The 20,740-nt window shown below is 35.8% G+C and overlaps 4 protein-coding genes across 4 annotated transcripts; 1 reads left to right on the top strand and 3 right to left on the bottom strand.

The window, feature by feature from the left end:
- Positions 1–4: 4 nt before the first annotated feature.
- On the bottom strand, positions 5–1,300 carry LOC18032473 (protein TRANSPARENT TESTA GLABRA 1). The gene has a single exon (XM_006419585.2). The coding sequence runs from the start codon at positions 1,142–1,144 to the stop codon at positions 131–133; it is 1,014 nt and encodes a 337-aa protein (XP_006419648.1). The 5' UTR covers positions 1,145–1,300; the 3' UTR covers positions 5–130.
- Positions 1,301–1,635: 335 nt separating this feature from the next.
- On the bottom strand, positions 1,636–4,574 carry LOC18032475 (E3 ubiquitin-protein ligase Topors). Its single transcript, XM_006419584.2, has 5 exons — positions 4,089–4,574; positions 3,840–3,977; positions 3,500–3,557; positions 2,967–3,220; positions 1,636–2,357 (listed from the first exon to the last, which is right to left on the bottom strand). Exons 1-5 carry the CDS (start codon positions 4,451–4,453, stop codon positions 2,288–2,290), a joined length of 885 nt encoding a protein of 294 aa, XP_006419647.1. The 5' UTR covers positions 4,454–4,574; the 3' UTR covers positions 1,636–2,287.
- A 181-nt stretch (positions 4,575–4,755) lies between these two features.
- On the top strand, positions 4,756–9,949 carry LOC18032486 (anaphase-promoting complex subunit 7). The gene is made up of 18 exons (XM_006419583.2): positions 4,756–4,925; positions 5,037–5,105; positions 5,230–5,280; positions 5,412–5,549; positions 5,655–5,717; positions 5,890–6,005; positions 6,219–6,303; positions 6,601–6,660; positions 7,301–7,346; positions 7,562–7,635; positions 7,817–7,867; positions 7,975–8,175; positions 8,328–8,372; positions 8,466–8,559; positions 8,695–8,840; positions 8,941–9,170; positions 9,338–9,398; positions 9,518–9,949. Exons 1-18 carry the CDS (start codon positions 4,857–4,859, stop codon positions 9,602–9,604), a joined length of 1,686 nt encoding a protein of 561 aa, XP_006419646.1. The 5' UTR covers positions 4,756–4,856; the 3' UTR covers positions 9,605–9,949.
- A 95-nt stretch (positions 9,950–10,044) lies between these two features.
- Positions 10,045–17,292, bottom strand: LOC18032489 (acyl-CoA-binding domain-containing protein 6). Its single transcript, XM_006419582.2, has 17 exons — positions 17,144–17,292; positions 16,951–17,012; positions 16,668–16,749; positions 16,435–16,587; positions 16,277–16,354; positions 16,051–16,155; positions 15,487–15,553; positions 15,333–15,394; positions 14,750–14,889; positions 14,449–14,575; positions 14,196–14,310; positions 13,977–14,065; positions 12,351–12,434; positions 11,918–12,271; positions 10,943–11,461; positions 10,793–10,852; positions 10,045–10,526 (listed from the first exon to the last, which is right to left on the bottom strand). The coding sequence occupies exons 2-17, from the start codon at positions 16,986–16,988 to the stop codon at positions 10,446–10,448; spliced, it is 2,154 nt and encodes a 717-aa protein (XP_006419645.1). The 5' UTR covers positions 16,989–17,012; positions 17,144–17,292; the 3' UTR covers positions 10,045–10,445.
- Between the last annotated feature and the right edge of the window lie 3,448 nt (positions 17,293–20,740).

Raw genomic sequence — 20,740 nt, 5'->3', positions numbered from 1 at the left:
CAGGTATAAAAATATAACTTGTACTATTCGATCTCATTATATGTATGAAAGTGCGGAGAACACGATAAATTTCCAAGCAAAAGTACATCCAAGCAAAAGTACATAGTTAGCTATCCCAAACGAGCAAAGATCAAACTTTCAAAAGTTGCATTTTGTTAGAGAAAGCAATTGCAAGCCAATCAGGCTGTGCAGGAGACCATTGGAGTTGGTTAATTTCAGAGCCAGCAGAGTACATGGACATAGGATCAATACCATTAGGTCCAGCCACGGGTGGCAATGGCAATTCCCAAATGAAAGCCTGCGAATCATCTCCAACAGAACATATATGCCTACGACTCTGAGGAGCCCACGCAATGGCATTGACACAAGCTCTATGCCTCTCCAATTCAGCAACCGGCAATGTTGGCGACCTGATATCCAAAATGACAACTTTATTACTGTCCATCAATATAGTTGCCATGTACCTTAAATCCTGCTTATTCCAAGCTAATCTAAGCAATGGGGTGTCGGGTTGCGGGCTCTCGTAAATAATCGTGGAATGTTCTTTGTCTCTCAAATCGAAAATTCTCACTGACCCATCAGCAGAAACTGAAGCAAAAACCCTAGCTTCACCCCAGCAGATGTCGTAAACCTCTTTGTCATGAGCAATAAGTTGAGTTTCAACAACACCCTTTTCAATATCCCAGATAGTGCAAGTAGTGTCGATGCTACAAGTTCCAATTCTCTTGGGTTCAATCTCGTTCCAATCAAATGAAGTCAAAGGAGCGCAAAACTCACTGCTCTTGCTGTTGTTGAGCACGGCAACGGGCTCGATCGATGAATCGCCAACGTCCCAAAGGCGAAGAAAGTCGCCGGATGAAGCGAGCAGATGACGGTTGGAGGACGATTTGCGTGATGAAGAGTTGGGATCAAACATTAGCTTGGTGGGTGGGTAAGGGTGGTCAAAGGAGAGAGAGGGATGGGTCTTGATAGAGAGAGATTCTGGCTCGAATGAAACGACGTCGACTCGATTGGTGTAGTCTTCAATGAAGCTTCCGATGGCGATGCGTTGGCCGCACACAGCCATGGCGTAGAGAGGGTAAGGAGATTCATGGGTCACCGAGTTCTCGGATCTGAGGTGGGATTCTTGGCTTGAGTTTTCCATTTTTGTTTTGTTTTCTTTGAACTCTATTCGGGGTTTGGGCTCCTGTTTTTATTTGTTTTCGATAAAGTTTGAATTTTCCTGGAAAATTTGGAAGAGAAATCGATTAGTCAATGGGGAGCCAAGTTTGAAGCTTATTGTAACCGTAGGTGCTGTGTGTTTTCAATGTTCGTTGGATCATTCATTTTATCACTGAAGTCCTTTGACTGTTAGGTTTGGTCCTTAAAAGAATTAAATGACTGTTCTACCCTTCAGGGCAACACAATATTGCTAATTGGGAGAGATCGGTTAAACAATTTGAAGGAAACTCTGGAGCTTCATTCGCTAAGCAAAATGAACTTTACTCCGTTCGCCAGGCGAAAGATTATTTCATGCTAGAAGATTAATGAATTAATAACTTTTTTTCTCTGATTTTGCAAAAAATGAACTAATAATTTTTTTTTTGAGCATGAGTGAACTAATAATTTAAAATGCAAAAGATTGACTAAGAGTAGTCGAGACAATTTGTTGTCATGATTCAGTACAAGTTGGAAAATCAGCCCGCAGTAATTTCAAGAAGAAACAAATTTACATTTTTACCAACTGCAGTTCAGTATCTTTCAGATTCACAGGCTGCTAGGAAAATCATTTACAACAAAATAATAGCATCTCTGTTATCAAATGTGAAGCTCCATTCCCAATGACAGGCTGCCGGTAGATTGTCTCCATGGATGCAATTCGTCCTCCATTGAAGGTTGCGCACAATTCGGTCTTCACCTTGTACAATACTTGATAACCACATTCCTGAAGGTCTATTCTATACCTCTGATTAAACTGGAAAGGATTGAGAAGCTTCCAATTCCTTAGTTTTGAATAAAAATGGTCCCTCTATCTACGATGATAGTAGGATGTCTGGCTAGCTCCTCCACGTCGAATCTGAATCTTACTTCTGAGGTGGAACATCATAGCTCCATCAGACTTTGGCTTATCCTCCAAGGAACAAGCAGCTAGGCAGCTCAGCGAATACCCCCATGGAAAGGAGAATCTGGAAAAACCAGAAAGAAGGATACACATCTTACCCCTCATAGGCAAGTTGTGAAGCAACTGATATCTTTGGCTGGCAATGGAGCATAAGAGAATGACAGCAATAGAATATTTCTGCAGCACTTAATCCAACTTTCTATATTCAACCACCGCGTCATATGTTTCCGGGGTCAATGAACTCTCAGCAAAACATCTGAAGGATATTTCTTAGTTTAGTGTCAACTCAGAAGGAACAACAAGAGAAACATTTTCACCCTTGCAAGGCATATGAATATCTTGTAAAGGTAAAAATAATCAACAACTGAATTTTTAATGTCAAATATCAGGTTAAAGTGATAAACAAATAAATAACTAAATCTGACAAGATAATGCGGTTGGTCAATTGCAGGAGTTTGAATGTTATCAGCAATATCAATGCGTCCTTTCAAGGATCACTGGTGTTATCTGCATGATATCATGGAATTTAATCCTTCAAAGTTGCATACTTTTGTAGTCTTAAAAGCTACCAAGAACAATCTGGCTAATTTAACAGTGTTAATGAAACATTTTACAAAGAGGGGATAGACAAAAGAAATAAAGAACAACCAGTCACCAAAGGACATGAACTCAATTATACATTCAAGTGAATAGACCTTTGGAAACCAAAATGGTGGAATGCTGAATTTATGCCGCCCAGGTATTACGAAAACAAACTAATTGTGAATTAAGTTGGTATTTTTGTACAGATATTGCAATGAAAGTCAAATGATCTAAACTAGATAGACGAAGCTGTAATGGATGGTTCTTGCATAGAAGTATATACCTTAATTCATGCCAGAACATGTCAGTCTGGTTTAGCAAGAAAGGTCGTAAGGGAGCCCAAAAGTCATCTTCAACACTAGGCTGCCTTGGAGCTGCATTTAACTTTCCTTCCAGGCTCGCAATGAAAAGTGTAGAGGCCACATGAACAATAATGGATGGATCTGGGTCCCCAAGGAGAGCCTGAAGCTCTCTTCGTATCCATGGATCTATTCGCTGGACTAGTCTTCCTTTCACAAAATTATTCCCTGATGCATTCTGAAAGGATCAAAAAGTTAAACGGAACTTATGAGAAAGAAAAATAATAGACATAACTAAGGAATGCTATCATACACCTCCCCTGTTTGAAGAATTAAAAACAGATAGACCCATTTGGTTTTAGTATTCAGTAAACCAAAGCTTTGTGACAAAATTTCAGAAAGTTCTGGTGAAAAAAGTTCATAAAGATATTTTAATAACCTCATTTTTCAAAGGAGGACTATGAATGCAATGATACAAATAAACACACCCGAAAAAAAAAGAGAGAGATAATCATACCTGTCCAAGACACCTCCTAGGAGATAATGGAACAGCCTGAAAGCCTGCATTATAAACACTGCAAAAAGCAGCAATATATATTAAGATTTTCTATTTGGCACCACTCCAATTATAATTTGCAAGACGCTCTAAACTACAAACCACTACACTAATTTGCATCAACCGCAAACTAAAAATCTCCAGAAGAAACACTGACAACTTCAGAGTCATAGCTAATATCATTGATTTTGACATATTAAACTAAAATATGTGAAATGTTTCAATAACACAATAGTAGATAGCACACACATGGAAATTTTAACTTTTGCATCAACCTCCAATTAGCAGTACTGATAAGTACCTGGCACGCCATCGCAGTTTTCTTTCAGAGACAACCTCATCAGGCACCGATCCTGGCCGTCCAAACGATCGTCGCCATGGTAACGGCCTTGATCGCCCCCTGTCACTACTAATTTCATCTCTGGATCTTCGTATAATCCTGCATAAATTAAAAACACCAATTAAAATTCAATTCAACTATTAAAAAGGATAAAAATAAATTTAAAAAAACAGATTTTGCGCAAACCCAAAAAAAGAAACTTAAGCTGACCTGTGTGGAGTTCTTGGGCTGGAGTGACATTGTGAGATGAAAGTTTTGTCCTTAATGAGAGGCTGTAACTGCTGTTGAAGGAAGTCTGAAGACGAAAGATTGATTCTGTAGAACCATGAACGAAACGGTGCGTTGCAGAGAGGGCAGTTTCGCTTCAAGTTGCTCCATTTTTCTATGCATTCCAAACAGTAGGCGTGCGTACAAACTTTAAGCACTGCAGTTCTGCGGACGGTGAGATTATCTAAGCATATTGGACACTTTTGCCATCGGATCGCCGGTGAAATTACTCTCGAAACGAACTTCTCCCGTTCGCGCTTCTCACGTTTCATGTGATAGGATGATTTTCGGAGAGAAGATGATTCCATCCGCGAGAGACAGAAACAGCGTCGGATTATTAGTCCGTCATCCAAGGCGGTTCCTGCTGTAAAAAGACCGGCGATGAGTGGTATGGGTGATGTTCTTCGAGGCCTTCAATTCCAAATAATACTTTTCTGACGTCACTCAAAACGCCAGCGTACTCCTACCACGGACAAAAGAGTGAATTGGGCTGGGCTTGGATGGAGGACGGCGGCTGGATTGGTCAACTACTCGGCCCAGTTGACTATTGGTTCAAAAACAGAGCGGGTTACGTTAATATAAGTGAGGGTTTTTGTCAATTCAAAAAAAAAAAAAAAAAATTGAAATTTCACTCTCAACAAAACCACCAGTAGCACACAGTGAGGGTGGTTGCTGGCTTTGCTGAGCTAGCTCTCTCTCGGCTCTCGCGAAATGGAAGTCCCAAAGGAGCAAATCACCGCTCTTATCGATCAAGGCCTCTACGACTCAGCCCAAATGCTCGTAATTTTGCACTCTCTTAAGTCTCTTTTCAACCTCGAATTAGCTTCAGATTAGCGTAAATTAACTAACCAGTTGTCGTCTTGCTTCGTTTTTAAATTAAATTTGGATCAGGGATGTTTCCTTGTTTCATCATCTGCTATTAATGGAGAAACCAGTCCACACCTCAAGGCCGAAAATCTAGTCAGTTGTTTTCTTTTCTTTTTTTTTTCCAATTAATAATACCGCCTTGCCATTTTTTTTTCAAAATTGTCATTTTACATGATGAGTGACTTTAGTTTTTTATTTCTTTTATTTGTTTATACAGATTATTCTTGGTGATTCATTGTTTCGGGATAGAGAGTATCGCAGAGCAATTGTAAGAGCCTTATCTGCATACTTAAATTGTAAATGCAAATTGCCATTAATGTGTGATTTTTAATATCTATTTGTCTTGGAGGATTTTGAGTTGTTTTGGTTCTTTTTATTTTTTTGTCTTTTGTGTTGTAGCATACATATAAGCAAGCATTGCAATATTACAAGATTGTTCCGAAGCAGAATTCAACCAGTTCTAGAAGTTCATTGTCCACATCAAATAGGTCCTCTTCTCCGAATTCTTTTAACGTTTCAGCAATCAATGAGAACGAGGTAGAGTGAACTTGTTTCTTGATGACAACATTTTCCCCCTTTTGGAAATATTTGCATTGGCAGGATTATGTTCTTAAGTTTTGTCTTCGTCCATCTCTGTTGCAGGTTAAGTACAAGATTGCATCTTGTCATTTTGCACTTGGTGAAACAAAAGTGGCCATTGTTGAGGTTCTGCTTTGTCATTTTTCATTTCACTGTATATTTTTATAAATATATTTGTTGTAAGCTGATTCTGTTGAATTTCAAAATTATTTTAGGATTGTTCCTTGTTGAGAATATAGTTAGTCTTTTTATATTCCTTTCATTGAACAATTTCGTACTTATCGCTCTTGTTTTGCAGATGGAGGGAATTCCTAGCAAAGCAAGAAATTTGCAGATGAGTCTATTAATGGCAAAGCTTTATCGGAATTCGAGACATAATCGTGGGGCTGTTGCTTGTTATAAAGAGTGTTTAAGGTTCCCCTGTTCTTCGTTCATCATCTTTTTCTTACTCTGGTTGCACTCAATGACATTATCTAGTCACTAATACTTGGGTTTCAAATTACTAACTTTTTTCTACTTTCCATTTTTGCAAGTACTGCTGAATTTATTTCTGCCGTGGTTTAAAGTATTTCTGTATCAACTACCTGAAAGCTTTTCATTTCTTTTTGATGGTCGCCTTTTCTCTAGGCATTGCCCTTTTTTCATTGAAGCCATTACAGCTTTAGCAGAATTAGGAGCTACTCCCAAGGATATCATTTCATTGTTTGCTCAGGTTTGTTGATGAGTATTATATTTACCTATTCCATGAGGAACATTCCAAGATAAGATTTTCTTGAGGTGGCTTTTAGTTTTTTCACTCTGCAATATCTCTAGAATTCATCCTGATATCGAATTGATGCTAGATGTTGTGAGTAGTAACTGGAATAAGTGATATTTAGTATTTCAATCAATAGTTCTGTTTATATTTGGGGAGAATGTTTAATTGACTGGATTATTTGATTTTCTTCTCTGTGGTTTTTGTTTCTCTTTATTTGTTTAATGATATTTTGGTGATTTATCCTTTATTTAGACTCCAAATAGAAGTGGGAGGGCCCCGTTTGATCATCTTGACTCAAGTCGCTGGCTGCACGTAAGTACATTACCATAGATATATTTAAGCATCTGGCACTTTTTGTCAGGATATTGTTAGCGTACACATATTTTACCCTAAGCTTGTTTACACGACTTGAATGTGGTGTATGCACTTAATCATGCATTCATGTCATGCCATGCAAATAAGGGGGCATTTGGTGAACTAAATGTCCACGAGGCAGTGAGCAAAATGCTGAGTCAAACACCTAGGCTTGTCGAGCATTGCTGAGCCACTAATATGGTATGAGTTTTTGATAACTACTCAATACATGGACTTTGTTGCATTTCTAGGTGCATTATAAACTCTTTCTGTCAATCCTTCAGTTTTCTCTACCTACAATTTTTATTTAACAACCGGACACTAAGCAATGGTTGAAAAATATACACAGCCTTTTCACCATCTAGATAGTCTATGTCAGAAGCTCCCATAGTTTCCTGACTTGAAAGACTAAACTTATAAGCATGTTTTGTTTTTGTATAGGCAAGTTAAAATCATACTAAGTGGGAATAGAAATTGATTACTTAGTGCAGTTACTTTGTGTTGTTGTCAGGAATTTTATTGTCTACATTTCATTATTTGTATTCAATGGCTAGCTTCACGCGGACAATATTGTTTATAGTTTGTAATTTCTGTGCAGCGTTATGTTGAGGCCCAGTGTTGCATTGCTTCAAATGATTACAAAGGTAATAATCTGTTTAGGAGTGGATTTTCCTTTCGGGTGTGTATTTCTGGGGAAAAGTACTGTGCAATTCAAGACAATGCTTCCTCTTTCTTTACAGTTTTTGAACCCTTTGGTTATGCAAATTATAACTTGGTTATGATCTTTTGGTTCCTGTGTCTGCTTTCGTAACTATTCACAATCATACACTTATTTTTTGGTCCTTCATTGTCTTGGCAGGTGGTTTGGAACTCTTTGCTGAGCTTTTACAACGTTTCCCAAATAACATACATATATTACTTGAAATGGCAAAGGTTAGAAATGGTTGCACTTTGATAAATATTTGTCTTGTAAGATATCCAATGATTAAATACGATTATCATTTCTAGATATCCAATGATTAAATACGATTATCATTTCTATCTTTTTTATTTGGATAAAATTTTATTATTTTGATTGTCTCAGACTGACTTACAAATGATTAAATATGTTAAGGTTGATGCCATTATTGGAAAGAACGATGAGGCCATATTAAATTTTGAAAAGGTAGTAAGAAGTTTGCTTTGTTATACCATGGAATTATGCATAATCTGCATGCAACCACCCACAGAAAATAACATGCTAATTTACGGAAAAATTCATCATCTTTGCAGGTTCGATCAATTGATCCTTATATTATGACTTACATGGATGAGTATGCAATGCTTCTAAAGGTGAAGTGTGATTATTCCAAGCTAAGCAAGTTAGTTCATGATTTGCTGAGTATTGATCCTTCAAGGCCAGAAGTTTTTGTAGCCTTATCAGTGCTGTGGGAAAGGAAAGATGAGAGAGGAGCATTGTCTTATGCTGAGAAGGTTAGTTTTTTCTTTCTTTTTTTAATTAGAAGAAAGAATTATGAATAAGGTTAATTCTTTTAATTTTTGGTGTTCAAGTTTCTTATTCTTATATTCACATAACTCATGGCTTCACTTTTTTTTTTTTTTTTTCTTTTTTCAATTTCAATTAGAGCATCCGAATTGATGAGAGACACATTCCAGGTTATATTATGAAGGTATTCATATGGTTTTACTCCTGAAAGACTGGGATTACTTTTGTTGACATCTTTCTTTTATTTATTTAATACACTTTTCTTGTATACTTTTAGGGTAATCTACTCTTATCTATGAAAAGACCAGAAGCAGCTGTAATTGCCTTCAGAGGAGCTCAAGAATTGAGACCTGATCTTCGCTCGTATCAAGGTGTGATTTTCTAAGTAAAGAAAATGAGATTAGTCATTCACTATGTCAGCCAAATGCCATGCTTCTTTATGTCTGCTTGTTATTGTTATATTTTATTACATAGGAAGAATGATAAGTAACACGGTATAAATACAGGTTTGGTTCATTCTTATTTGCAATTCTCTAAAGTCAAAGAGGCTCTATATGCTGCAAGGGAGGCAATGAAGGCCATGCCTCAGTCTGCAAAGGCTTTAAAATTAGTTGGGGATGTACATGCAAGTAATGCAAGTGGGAGAGAGAAGGTAAACCTGTAATGGATAGTTTTACCATCTTACTTAGGTACAGAAATTACCTTAAAATCTAGCTTAACAGTAAATTTTATACCCATTCAACTTGTAACAGGCGAAAAAGTTCTATGAATCTGCACTCAGGCTGGAACCTGGTTACCTAGGAGCTGCCTTGGCATTGGCTGAGCTTCATGTCATTGAGGGCCGAAATGGAGATGCTGTGTCTTTGCTTGAGCGATATCTCAAGGATTGGGCTGATGATTCCCTTCATGTCAAGTTGGCTCAAGTATTTGCTGCCACAAATATGCTGCAGGAGGCTTTGTCACATTATGAGGCTGCTTTGAGGTTAAACCTATTAAAGCTATTCCCCAAAAGTAGTTCTTTTATTTCAGAAGGTTTTTTGCCTGATTATTAATGGGAAGAGCTGCCTTGCCTTTATCCAGATTATGATAGAAAAGACCATGTATGCCTCTTATTCATGTCCTTTATTTCATTTTTAATGGGTGCTGCAGAATAAACTCACAGAATGAAGCTGCGAAAAAAGGGTTAGAGCGCTTGGAAAAGCAGATGAAGGTTTGTCTTATGCTGTCTACTCCCTGTACAAGCACTTTTTAAAGGTTCATTACAGCAGAATGCTAGTATAGCCTCTGGTGAATGTAAAATAACACGATTACGTTTATGTCTCCTTGTAGGGAGTGGATCCTGATGCCCCTGAAGAAGATGAGGAGAATGAGGTTGAGGATGCTGAAGGAGATCAAGAGGAGACTGACCTCTTGTGATGTAAAACTAAGGGCGGTCTTCCAGAAGGTTTTGAGATGGAAAATTAACATCCATAGTCTGTTCATCGGAGAAAATGCTATGCCCTGCTACCTTGGACCAAAACTTTTGACCGGCTGTTAAAGGGCATCAGAAATTGGGAAGTGGGAAAAGCGACAGAAGATTTGTTGAAGTACAGAGTGAGTTTTTGCTGAGGCTAGATCTTATTTTGCGCAAAGAAAAATCTGGTGTGGTCTTGTCAACTGAAGAGGTTGCTAATAGCAGTCCCGATTTACTTGATTGATATTGTAATATATTACGAGCGCTTATGTTTTGATTTGTAATCTATGGAGGATTTTGGTTCCAAATTAGATCTCTATGCATTTTAGCACCATGAATTGTGTTCCCAAACTTAAGAATATGTAGATGGTGAAAATGAGTACATGGCATGATCAATATGATCTCTTCTAACCAGTCATCTTGCTTGATATAAGCATAGGATACCAGTTGATTGCATCCCCCAGAACTCAAGCCATGTCCACCTGGAAAATAGATGCAAACTACAGAGACATACACAGCTGTGTCGAACAGCAGGACATGGCCGTTTTTACTCATCTAGACATGATATTGTACTACAGAAAGATGTCCAGGTAACAACTCGTGTATATACAAAAGTAAATTAAATAAATTACAATAAAACTTCCTGTGCCCACGCTTCATACAATCAGCTGGTAGCCAGGCTTTTGGGGGGTTATAAAGATGATTACCTGGACGTGTCCACTCTATACTGATTGTGATACACCATTGGCTTCCAGAAGAGAGCGTTCAAGTTGCCACAGATGAGGGAGTGGTTAATGCTCCATACTACACATTGAAAGGTTTCCGAGGAGTAGGTGCTCGGTTCTCCAAAGATTGTAATCTTTGTTTGAGATGAAAAACTTCCACCTGTATGGCAACGTTATGGGTAAAATGAAATCAGCAGATGATGTGAAGACATGCTGATATAGAATGAGTACACTATTAAGTTAACAAATTATCGGCTCTTCACCACATATTTGAGGGCAGAAGCCAGCGACAAAGAAGAACTACAAATTAAATGATTTCACCACAAGGATAATTAGTAAACTGAAATTAGAATAACAGATTGTTTTAGTCTTTGTTAATGATGATTTTTCAACTTTCTATTTTGTGAATTTGTTTCAAAACCATACCTGTAGTTGGAATGCTCTTGCCCTCTCTCCTGCAAGGACTCCTCTAGTTGAGTGCAATTCCTAGAATAAAACATCACATCAGCCAACCAAACCTGCCAGCTCATCATGTAAAAATTCATGCATGAGTTGAGTGTAATAAGAGCAATTTACCTTCTGAGTATCATCCAAAACTGCCTTTAGAAAAGCCACGTCATGTTCAAGCCTTACATTGTCGGAATGCACAATATTTGATAAGCTGTTTGCCTCTTCTTGTGCCAGTTCTAAACCAGCCAGTTTCTCTTTTAGCAACTCCATCTCCTTCAACGAGTCTGCCAATTTTTTCTCCATCTCCTGCCTGCTCTTGAGAACAGAAGAAAAATTCTTCTCTGCAGCTTCTCGGTTCACCAGTGCAGCAGCCAACTGTCCTTCTAAAATTCCATTCTTTCTTATCAAATCAGCCATCTTTGTCTCATAAAATTGATATATGCTTGAAGGACCAGATAATGCTCCAGATTTGTCATTATCTGGGAATATTACATTGTCATTATCGACATGAAAGTTTCCAATTCCTTGGACTAGGGGATTAGAATTTTCATAGTCAAACAAAGGTGCTTCATCAATATTAGTTTTGCCTACACAGATGCTAGTCTGAGCTCCCAAGTCACTTTGATTTTTTCTGTTTTCAGTTGTCTGAAATTAACACCAAAATATTATGTTAAGGGATGGTAAAGGATCACCTCTCCATTAAATCCATAAATTTAGTAATGGTAGGGTATACAGAATGTTTCAGCTAACAAATAACAAGCTCTACATCTTACATGATGTTTTAGCTTTCTAATAAAACTGTGCTCTAGTGTCTACATCATGCATTCTGATCAGAGTGAACCAGCCACCACATGGGAAACACAAGATCAAGAGATTAGATGTTTAAACTTGCAAGGTTTATATCAGGGAGGACCTAAGAACATCCCTCTGCTAGTAAATTTGAAGCAGCCAGATAGAGTCAAATAAAATGTATAAGCTATTCAAAATTAACTTATATCTACATGAAAGATAATGATGATCCTTGATTCTTAGACACCTTTAGATAATCAAGATAAAAATATAGTCACAAACAGTTAATAAATTGTAACCTCTAAAGCTTACCTGTACAAAAGATGTTTCATCCTCTGAATTCTTTTCCATCTTAACAGCAGTGCTATATTCTTCCTCATTTTGAAATTGCTTGCCAAGTGAGACATTTCCAGAAATGGGGTTTGGATCAACAAGTGCAAATTCTGACAAAGATTTCCTACCAGAACCATGTTGTTCAATAGCTGATGCTAGGTTTTGTCTTGCAACAGAATCAACCGAACGCTGGGGAGCACCATTACCAAGTTGACAAGCCAACCCTGTGGATGAAGAGCGTTTTTCAAAAAGTAACTGGCCTGGACCTTTTGCACTGGGAGTGGACCGCCGACCCATGGATGATTCATTCTTTTCTATGCTCAGTACTTCAACCTGAAAGGAAGCATAATAAAAGATTGATCATTTTTAAGAAGATCAACTTTTGCAATTATATATGACTTCAAAGTCCAACCTGATTTGATGGCTCCTTTTTTATTCCTCCAAATGCAACAAGAAAATCCTTTTCCTTGTGCTGCACAAGCACTAGGGTAAATCCCTGAGAACAAAGAACCATATTTAGACAACAACATAACAGAACAAAAACGAAAGCATGATTAAAGCCAAGAATACGCCAACACACAATGCGGCACAAATTCAAAAGATGTTTTTAAACCAAATAAAAGCAAAAGATTTTTTTTTCTTTAAAACAAAAATTGACAATAGAATATGTATTTCTGAGCACTGAGCAGTATCCTACTACGCTAGGAACCTCTTTCTGAGTTTTTGCAGTTTAACTTCTCATACAAAAGATCAAGACAGTACAACAATTTGGGTCACCTTGTGCTGTCACTAGTAGAGTGATATAAGCCAAAACTAAGGTGACGATTGTTTTTTTATCTAAAATCTAAATAAACCTGAATTAATCTGAATTCTGAATAGAGCTGAATGTCTGAATCTAAATGACGTGCTTGTTTTTCCGTCTGAGCCGCTAAAAATAAGTATTAACTTGTTTTGTTATTTTAACTTTAAAAAAAAAACTAAAAATCAATATTTTTACATGTGTCCTTACAAATTATAAATGTTAAACAAACAATAAACATCTCAATGAATATAAATAAGATAATATATTATCATAATATAATCATGTTCAATTGAATGCAACCCTTCAATATTCTAAATTAGAATATGTTAATCAATTTTATTGTTGTTTATGATGTTTTATATGAAAAATGTTCATAAAAAATTACAAAAATAAATAATGCTAATTTAAAGAAAATAAATAGATAAAAATAATAATAGTCTTACCATTGTATTAAATTTTGTTTAGGTAAGGATAAAAATTAATTAATTAGATAGGGATATTTTGGAGAATATCTTTTAATGATATCATTCAAACCTTTTAGATTAAGCAAAAAACAAATAAAAATTGACTTAATAACTTACGACTTAATAATTAAAATTTTTCATTATGTTGAAAAAATAAATAGACTTAATGACTAACCTGATTGAAATTAAGTCAAATAAGTCATTAAGTCAAAATAACAAACAGCCCCTCAACGCAAGACCTACAAGATTCTGGTTGAAAAGATTTCTTGGAAGCAAGGTAAAACTAGAGTTAAACTTCCACTAAAATTTCTGAGTGGATCATTTATGGACCTATACCTGAACAGATACCTATTCGCCCATTGTTATGCTAAGGATAAATGGAGAAATATGTAATATAGTTTGCATGTCAAAGGCTTAACCCAGCTAGGCATTTTTTCAATTACAGGTTTTTGTGGAATGCTGATGTAGCCTTAAGTCATATAACTAGCTTTGATGCTTTTCAATGAAACTATTGTCTCCCCCATTTCACAACAAAAAATTAAAGCTTTTCAATGAAACTACTGTTTCCCTCACTTTACAACCAGAAAATGACTTCATTCGGAGCCTAACCATAAGAGCAATTGCTTAAAATATATGAAATGAAGAAAATGTAGATGGTTCACAATTGAAACCTAGAGGGCTTGTGGATTCATAATCAGAAAAGGAGTTCATTGTCATTATCTGTAATGAGATATCAGAAATTTTAAGGGTTGAAATACTCAAAATGGCTCACCTTGTTGCTGGTAACAGAAGAGGAAGGTGATGTAATAGCCACAGACCATTCCCCTTTTAGAATATCAAAGATCAGTGTCTCTGCATGTCCTGAGAAAAAATGGGGATTGGAAGTGCAAAGGAATTGTAAGGACAAAAACATTGAGCATATACTTCTTCAAAATACGCAACATGGAAAGGATTAAGTCCAAGAACATGCTTCTAAGCCTATGACTCATACGTTTTTTCCTGCTTCCACCTCCTGCTATATACCATTTGGTTCCACATAGAACACCACAGCAACCAGCTCTGGGAGACGGATGGAAACCTCGAATCTTTATTCTAGTCCAGATCATCTGGGTGAGAGATAGAGACTATTATCAACATTTAACAGGTGATGAAAGTCTAATTTGCACTTATTGATCCAAAATGGAGCTGTTTGGCTAACTGATTCAGAAATACAGACATTATAAAACTAACAGGTTCCTACACACCGTCTCAAAGTCAAGTGAATACAAGTCATTCAATGTCTTGGATTTTGACGATCCACCAAATATAAGAAGATTCTTGTCATCATAAAGTGCTGCCACATGGTTGGATCTTGGAGATGGCCCAGTCCCTCTGTACAAAAATGATTAAAAGAATAGCATAAAATTAATAATTGATAGGTTCTAAAGGGGAAACCACACTAAGAGTACCGTATTCTGAGAAATAATATCCATAATCATTAATCAGCACAGTAATGTTAATAATAAATGGGTTAAAAGCTATTTTAAAGAATAATTTTTCACTCACGTGCAGTGAAGAGGAAGCCATGTCAAAGACTTTAGATCAAACATATGCAAATCATTTAGTTTTCTCCTTTTTCCATCTTCGCCCCCGAACAAAATTAAAACAGAGCTTGCCCTAACCACAGTGTGCCCACTGCGAGCAACCTGCAATGAATGATACTTTTGGTTAGAACTTCGATATTATAAAGCTATCCCGTCAGTAATATTTAATTTTATTAATTTTTTTAAAATGGAAATACTATCTGAGGAATATATTATTATTGCTCTCTCATTCAAGAAATGTGTTGCCCACATTATTTGCAATATGTACCCTTGTCAATTACTTTTCCTAAGTCATATTTCACCAAACTAATCCCGCCATTCCCAGAGAACTTAATTCAGAGTTGTACTTTGAATTTTCATGTATATTACCACCATGCACCCAACAGGTAGCTATTGACATTTAATAATTAAGTTATTAGGTATCTGTGTAATGCATGGAAAGGGAACTTATTCCAATGACAAAGTTGCATGAGTTCCAGAGCAAGTTCAAGAGGGATATAAGTGTAAATGCACAGCAAGACATATAATAAGTTAAAGGAGAGTACCGGAATATCTCCCTTTGCTTCAACAACCGACCAACACTCTGTCTCTGTGTCAAATGTCCAAACTGAACAGAACCAGAAGAGAATCGGATTTGTTTCATGTCATGATGCTAAATAAGTATTTGAAGAAAAAAATAAGGAGACACAAAGATCCAACCTGAAACCCTGTCACTGCCAGAGTCAGTTTTTCCTCCAACTAGGAGCACCTTCTTTCCCCAAGAAATCTAGAAAAAGAAAAAGAAAAAGAACAGAAAGAACTTTCAGCTCAAATGTAGTCCCAAAGCTTTCATAGTCCACGTGGTATGGAACAGTCATAGTACTTAGATTGGTAAGCCAGAGTAGCTCAAATAAGTGCCATCCTTGGGAGTAAAACACAGTGTGCACATGAACCTCAAACAGCTGATGTGCACACCGTCTGTACTGCAACTTTTCTGCATGCTTCTTAATAGCCAATCACTTGCAACCCCAATATCCCATTATCAGAAGAAGAATTTTAAGAGTTTTATTACATGGTCCTCTAAAGGTTTTCATCTTCCTCTTCCTCTAGCTGAAGTGGATGGAAGAACATGATTATTCTTTTCTTCGAGAATGAAAGTCATGGTTAGGAGATGACTAACTTCCTACAGTATTCAGCTAAATCATGAATTGCATGGGAAACAAAAGTGTCAAATAGCATACGGAGACTATAATCACATATGCAATCCATAAGAATATCATATACCAGACTATGTCCCCTGCATGCAGGGATCTTTAGTGGCAGACTGCTTGGTGACAAGTAAAGTTTTGATGACGCTGCCGTCCAAGAAAATCTGTCAAAATTAAGAACCTAACAAGAAGAAAGAAACAAATTATAGGAGCTTTCACAAAAGCTTATCAAAAGAAAAACTGTATTATTTCAATTTTCAAGACAACTCATTTCTCACTAATGCCACTTAACATCATCATACCTGCACATCATCCAACAATCCATTTCCAGACTCGCCGCCTACCACTATCATCTTGTTCCCAATTACAGCTGCCGCATGCTATTGATAAAAAAACTGAAGTTTTTCCTTACAGCAGAATGGTGTATGCATGAACCAAAATAATCAGTTTAACACCTTACATTAAATCGAGGAATAGGTTTGTCCCCAGCAATTGACAAAACCATCCAATTCTCGGAGTTTCCCGATGTGCCATTACTAACTTCAGGCCCAGCAATTGTGCACTCGCAATCACGTTCATCAGCATGATTACTCGATGGAGCAACGCATTCACTCTGCAAAATCTTAGACAGCTTATCATATTGTACAGACACACACGATCACTCTGCAAAATACAGTCAATTTCAAAGCTCACATTCGGATTACTATTTCGTTTTGGTGGCCTTATTGGACTCCTAATAGCCTGAGCAGAATCTGATAGCTGCACCTTCTTCACTCTAAAGCAATAGAGTCGTAACCATTAGATTTATATAAAAACATTGGCTATAATCTTATTTCTAACTCTTAATTTTCAAATGCACATGAAAAACTCAACTCAAGTTCTGATGTAAGACAGAAACAAGTCAAAATTAACATAAAATCAAGAAAACTAAAAACAAAAAGGAAACTAAAAATCCTACAAAAAAGAATACACTCACCTTCCAAGCTTCATGCGTCTACGAGAAAAGCCAAACATTTTGTCAAATGTAATATAAGAACCCTAAATATTTAAAATGAAGCAACGTTATTATCACCACAAAAAAAGGATAAATAGTTAGCTACAGGCAAAAAAGCAGAGAAAAATTTTCTCGAAAGTAGTAAAAAGAAAGTTTTTACTGTTAATGTATATACCTGGTAAGCTCAACTTTGGAAAAGCTCTGACAGAAAAAATCAACCTATGTTTGGATGCCAAGAAAGTGAAGGAAACCTGTCTTTTGTTTTCCTTTTTAATTTATTTATACTGTTGACAGATTTAAAAGGAGAGAGTTTTTTTTTTTTTTTAATTTATTTATGTAAAAGGAGATAGTGTTAAGTGTTGCTAAGTGTGTCTCGTATTTGTGACAGACGGTGAGACGCGTACGTTAACCGTCGGTTGTCGTATTGTAGTGTAAGGAGAATTGAGACTTTCTCATGCAGATCCCTGTTCTTTACCTTTTCTCAGATTAAGTTATATTTTGTTCGTTGTTAACAAAATATCCTCAATCTATTTTGAAATGATCAAATTAACTATACGATATTGAATTTTAACCATGGTAAATTAGGCAATGCTGGACGTCTAAAATTTAGAATCAAATTCTTTAGCTCATATGGATTAATGAACTTTGAATTTTATAATATTACATAAATCTACTAATATCCTCAATAAAAAATATAGTATACCTCTTATAATAGTTTAACTATAGTATTTCAACTATTTACACTAGAATGAGAAATCCTAAAACTTAACTTTTTTCACAAAATAAAAAAAAAATTATTTATCACCTTGTGAGTGAATGATTTTATCACTAAAAGTATGTTATTTAATTATATAGAATAAGGAATTTATTTGATTTAAATTGAGAATTTGGGTCCAAAATATAAATCCAAAACCTTTGAGGGATCCAAAAGATTTGCATAGGATATTTGATGGCTATTCTAAGTTACGCCAGGGGTGAAGCGAGTACAGAGACAGGAGACTGATGAAATGAAGTGACCGTTGAGTGAGGTGAGGCCAGGGCTCTTACTGTGTAATTTTGTAGTTTAGCTAGTCGAGGCATTTATTGTGTGCGGCAAAGTATGGGCCACTTATCGATACTTGGGACTTGGGCTCTGCTGCCTGTCGATTCTCTCTTTCACACGTGCGAAATTTGAGCAAATCTTGTCAGCGCCAAAAGCTAGTAAATTTTCTCTCTTTTTTTTTCATTATTAATTTATATAACCTGGTTGCATCGAAATATTTTAGTATGAAATTTTAAAGTGCAGAAAAAATTAAAATTTTTTTTAAATTATATGATTTTAAAAGTTTAAAATTATAAATTTTTAAATTTTCTCGTACTTTAAAATCTCTGATAAAAAAATTATCACCTGATTATATTTGATAACTAGAGTATCAAAAGTGAGTTTATTCAATAATATTAAAACTACGATTAATTTATAAATTAGTCCCATTACCCCGTTTGCCATTTTTTTAAGGGTTATTTTTCGCCACCCCCCATATGTTTCGACAAATATTACCGTGCACCCACTTGTTTCAATAATGATCGCCGCACACCCATTTCGTTAAGTTCTCCCGTTTAATTTAACGATTGTTACAGTTATTTTGATAAAAGACGATTTTGTCCACAATTTGAATTTCAAATTATTAAATTACAAAAAATACATCAATCACTGACAAAGTGCATGTTGAATTGGAAAATTGTCTGAAAAACTGTTACAGCCAAAAGTCAAAATTACCCACAAAATTTAACATATTTACGAGTGAAAAATTACTACTTTACCCTTAAAAAATAATGCTCCAAAAGTCTTATAACGGTAACCTGCAAGTTTCAATTGCTTGCCCAAATGCTCACAACAGCAACAAGAGATAATTATTCTGCCTCAACATGTTAAATAGATTCATAATGCATGCAATTAGTTTTCACGACTGAAGAATTCATCATTCACACCCCAATCATCCACTACAGCCAAAAATCATTATCAAACAATGCCTACTTCAGCTAATACATCCAACAGTCATGGCAAACCCCAAGCATCAAACACAAACCAGAGTCCTTCTTCATCGAGCACCCATGGTGTCCCACATGCTGAAGACATAAATAGTGGTATTATAAAGTTTTACAACAAGAGATGTTATTGCGGGTACAGGGCAGTAATCAAAATTTCACCTCAACATCCATGGAATTAAATTAAAAAACTAAGTAAATGGAGATGAACTTTACGTTCTTTAATTAACGAGTTGCAGGCAAAGGATAATAGCCAAAGATTCAATTATAATATACAGATGGAGTACGAAATAGGAAAAAAAAGTAATGTATAAACTTAATGTATCATTATTTAATAAATATAGTTTGGATCCACTGGAGTCTGCAAACCATGACTTTAATGTCTACAACAGGCATATCTAGAACAAGTATATGCTCATGTCAAGTAATCAATACTACTTGGGCATTTAAAAAATTAAATACTCACCATTAAACTAATATGAAGAATCAATTATTAAGATATAAGATGGAAGTAATCAATCTGTACATTATTGACATAAATTACCAAACAAAGCATGTCTGAACAATTTCAACACAGGAAACACGTAAAACCGATAAAACCCATCACCAACCTCATCAAATCCCACATAATTATCACTCGCATGCATGTAATCTAACATGTATCAAGTAATTCTCCAACAAAAAAATCCACATGAACAATTTTAAAACCTCACCTCAAATGTGTGCAGGCTGAAGCTGCAAACCCCAATATATCCCGCTCTCAAAATCCAATAAGCTGTGTAATCCTCAAGCTTCTTGAAAAACAAACATGTGGTAGGTAAGAGATCAAGCAATTGGCGCGAAATTGTCTCCAACACGCAAGATTTTCCCTCCATATTGCTTTGATATTTGCTTGTACATATTACGTTTTGCAGAGATGAAACTATTTTTCTGAAATGACAACACTATTCTCTTCCTTGTTCTCTTTCTTCTGGGCAACAACTTTAACTTAATTTTTTATTTGTTTATAACACCCCTTGTTCTCTTTCTTCGTGCAACAACTTTTACTTAATTTTTTTATTATTTGTTTATAACACCCCTTGTTCTCTTTCTTCGTGCAACAACTTTTACTTAATTTTTTTATTATTTGTTTATAACACCCCTTGTTCTCTTTCTTCTGTGCAACAACTTTAACTTAAATTTTTATTTGTTTATAACACAATCTCTATTTTACCCTTGGCTTGTTAAATTAAACGGGAGAACTTAACGGAATGGGTGCGCAGCGATCATTATTGAAACAAGTGGGTGCACGGTAATATTTGTCGAAACAAATGGGGGGTGGCGAAAAATAACCCTTTTTTTAACTCAGTAAGTCACAAAAATAGAAATTTTAGATATAAATATCTCTAAATTATTTGTCATACTAAATAGATAGTCCCCGGGAGATAGATAAATAATTAACATATCAACAATATATAGAGCACCTAACGATCAAAATTCATTGTGGGCCTAACAAATTGATTATGGGCATTTATGTCCAAATCTCTTATTTTTATATCTTTTTTAAGTAAATAAAGTACAATATTAACCATACTTTTGAGCTATTACCATAAGGTCCCCCCCCCCCCCAAAAAAAACAAAATTATTCTCATACTCTTTGATTAATAATTTATTTTTGTTCCTTAAATATTATACAAAATTGAAGAGAATATTTTTACTCGAGGCTACACGTGAGAAAAAGACAAAAATGATGATATTTGGAATCCCA

The sequence above is a fragment of the Citrus clementina genome, unplaced genomic scaffold, assembly GCF_000493195.1.
Source record: "Citrus clementina cultivar Clemenules unplaced genomic scaffold, Citrus_clementina_v1.0 scaffold_9, whole genome shotgun sequence".
NCBI classification, from domain to species: domain Eukaryota; kingdom Viridiplantae; phylum Streptophyta; class Magnoliopsida; order Sapindales; family Rutaceae; genus Citrus; species Citrus x clementina.
This window is presented reverse-complemented; position numbering and strand designations above follow the sequence as displayed.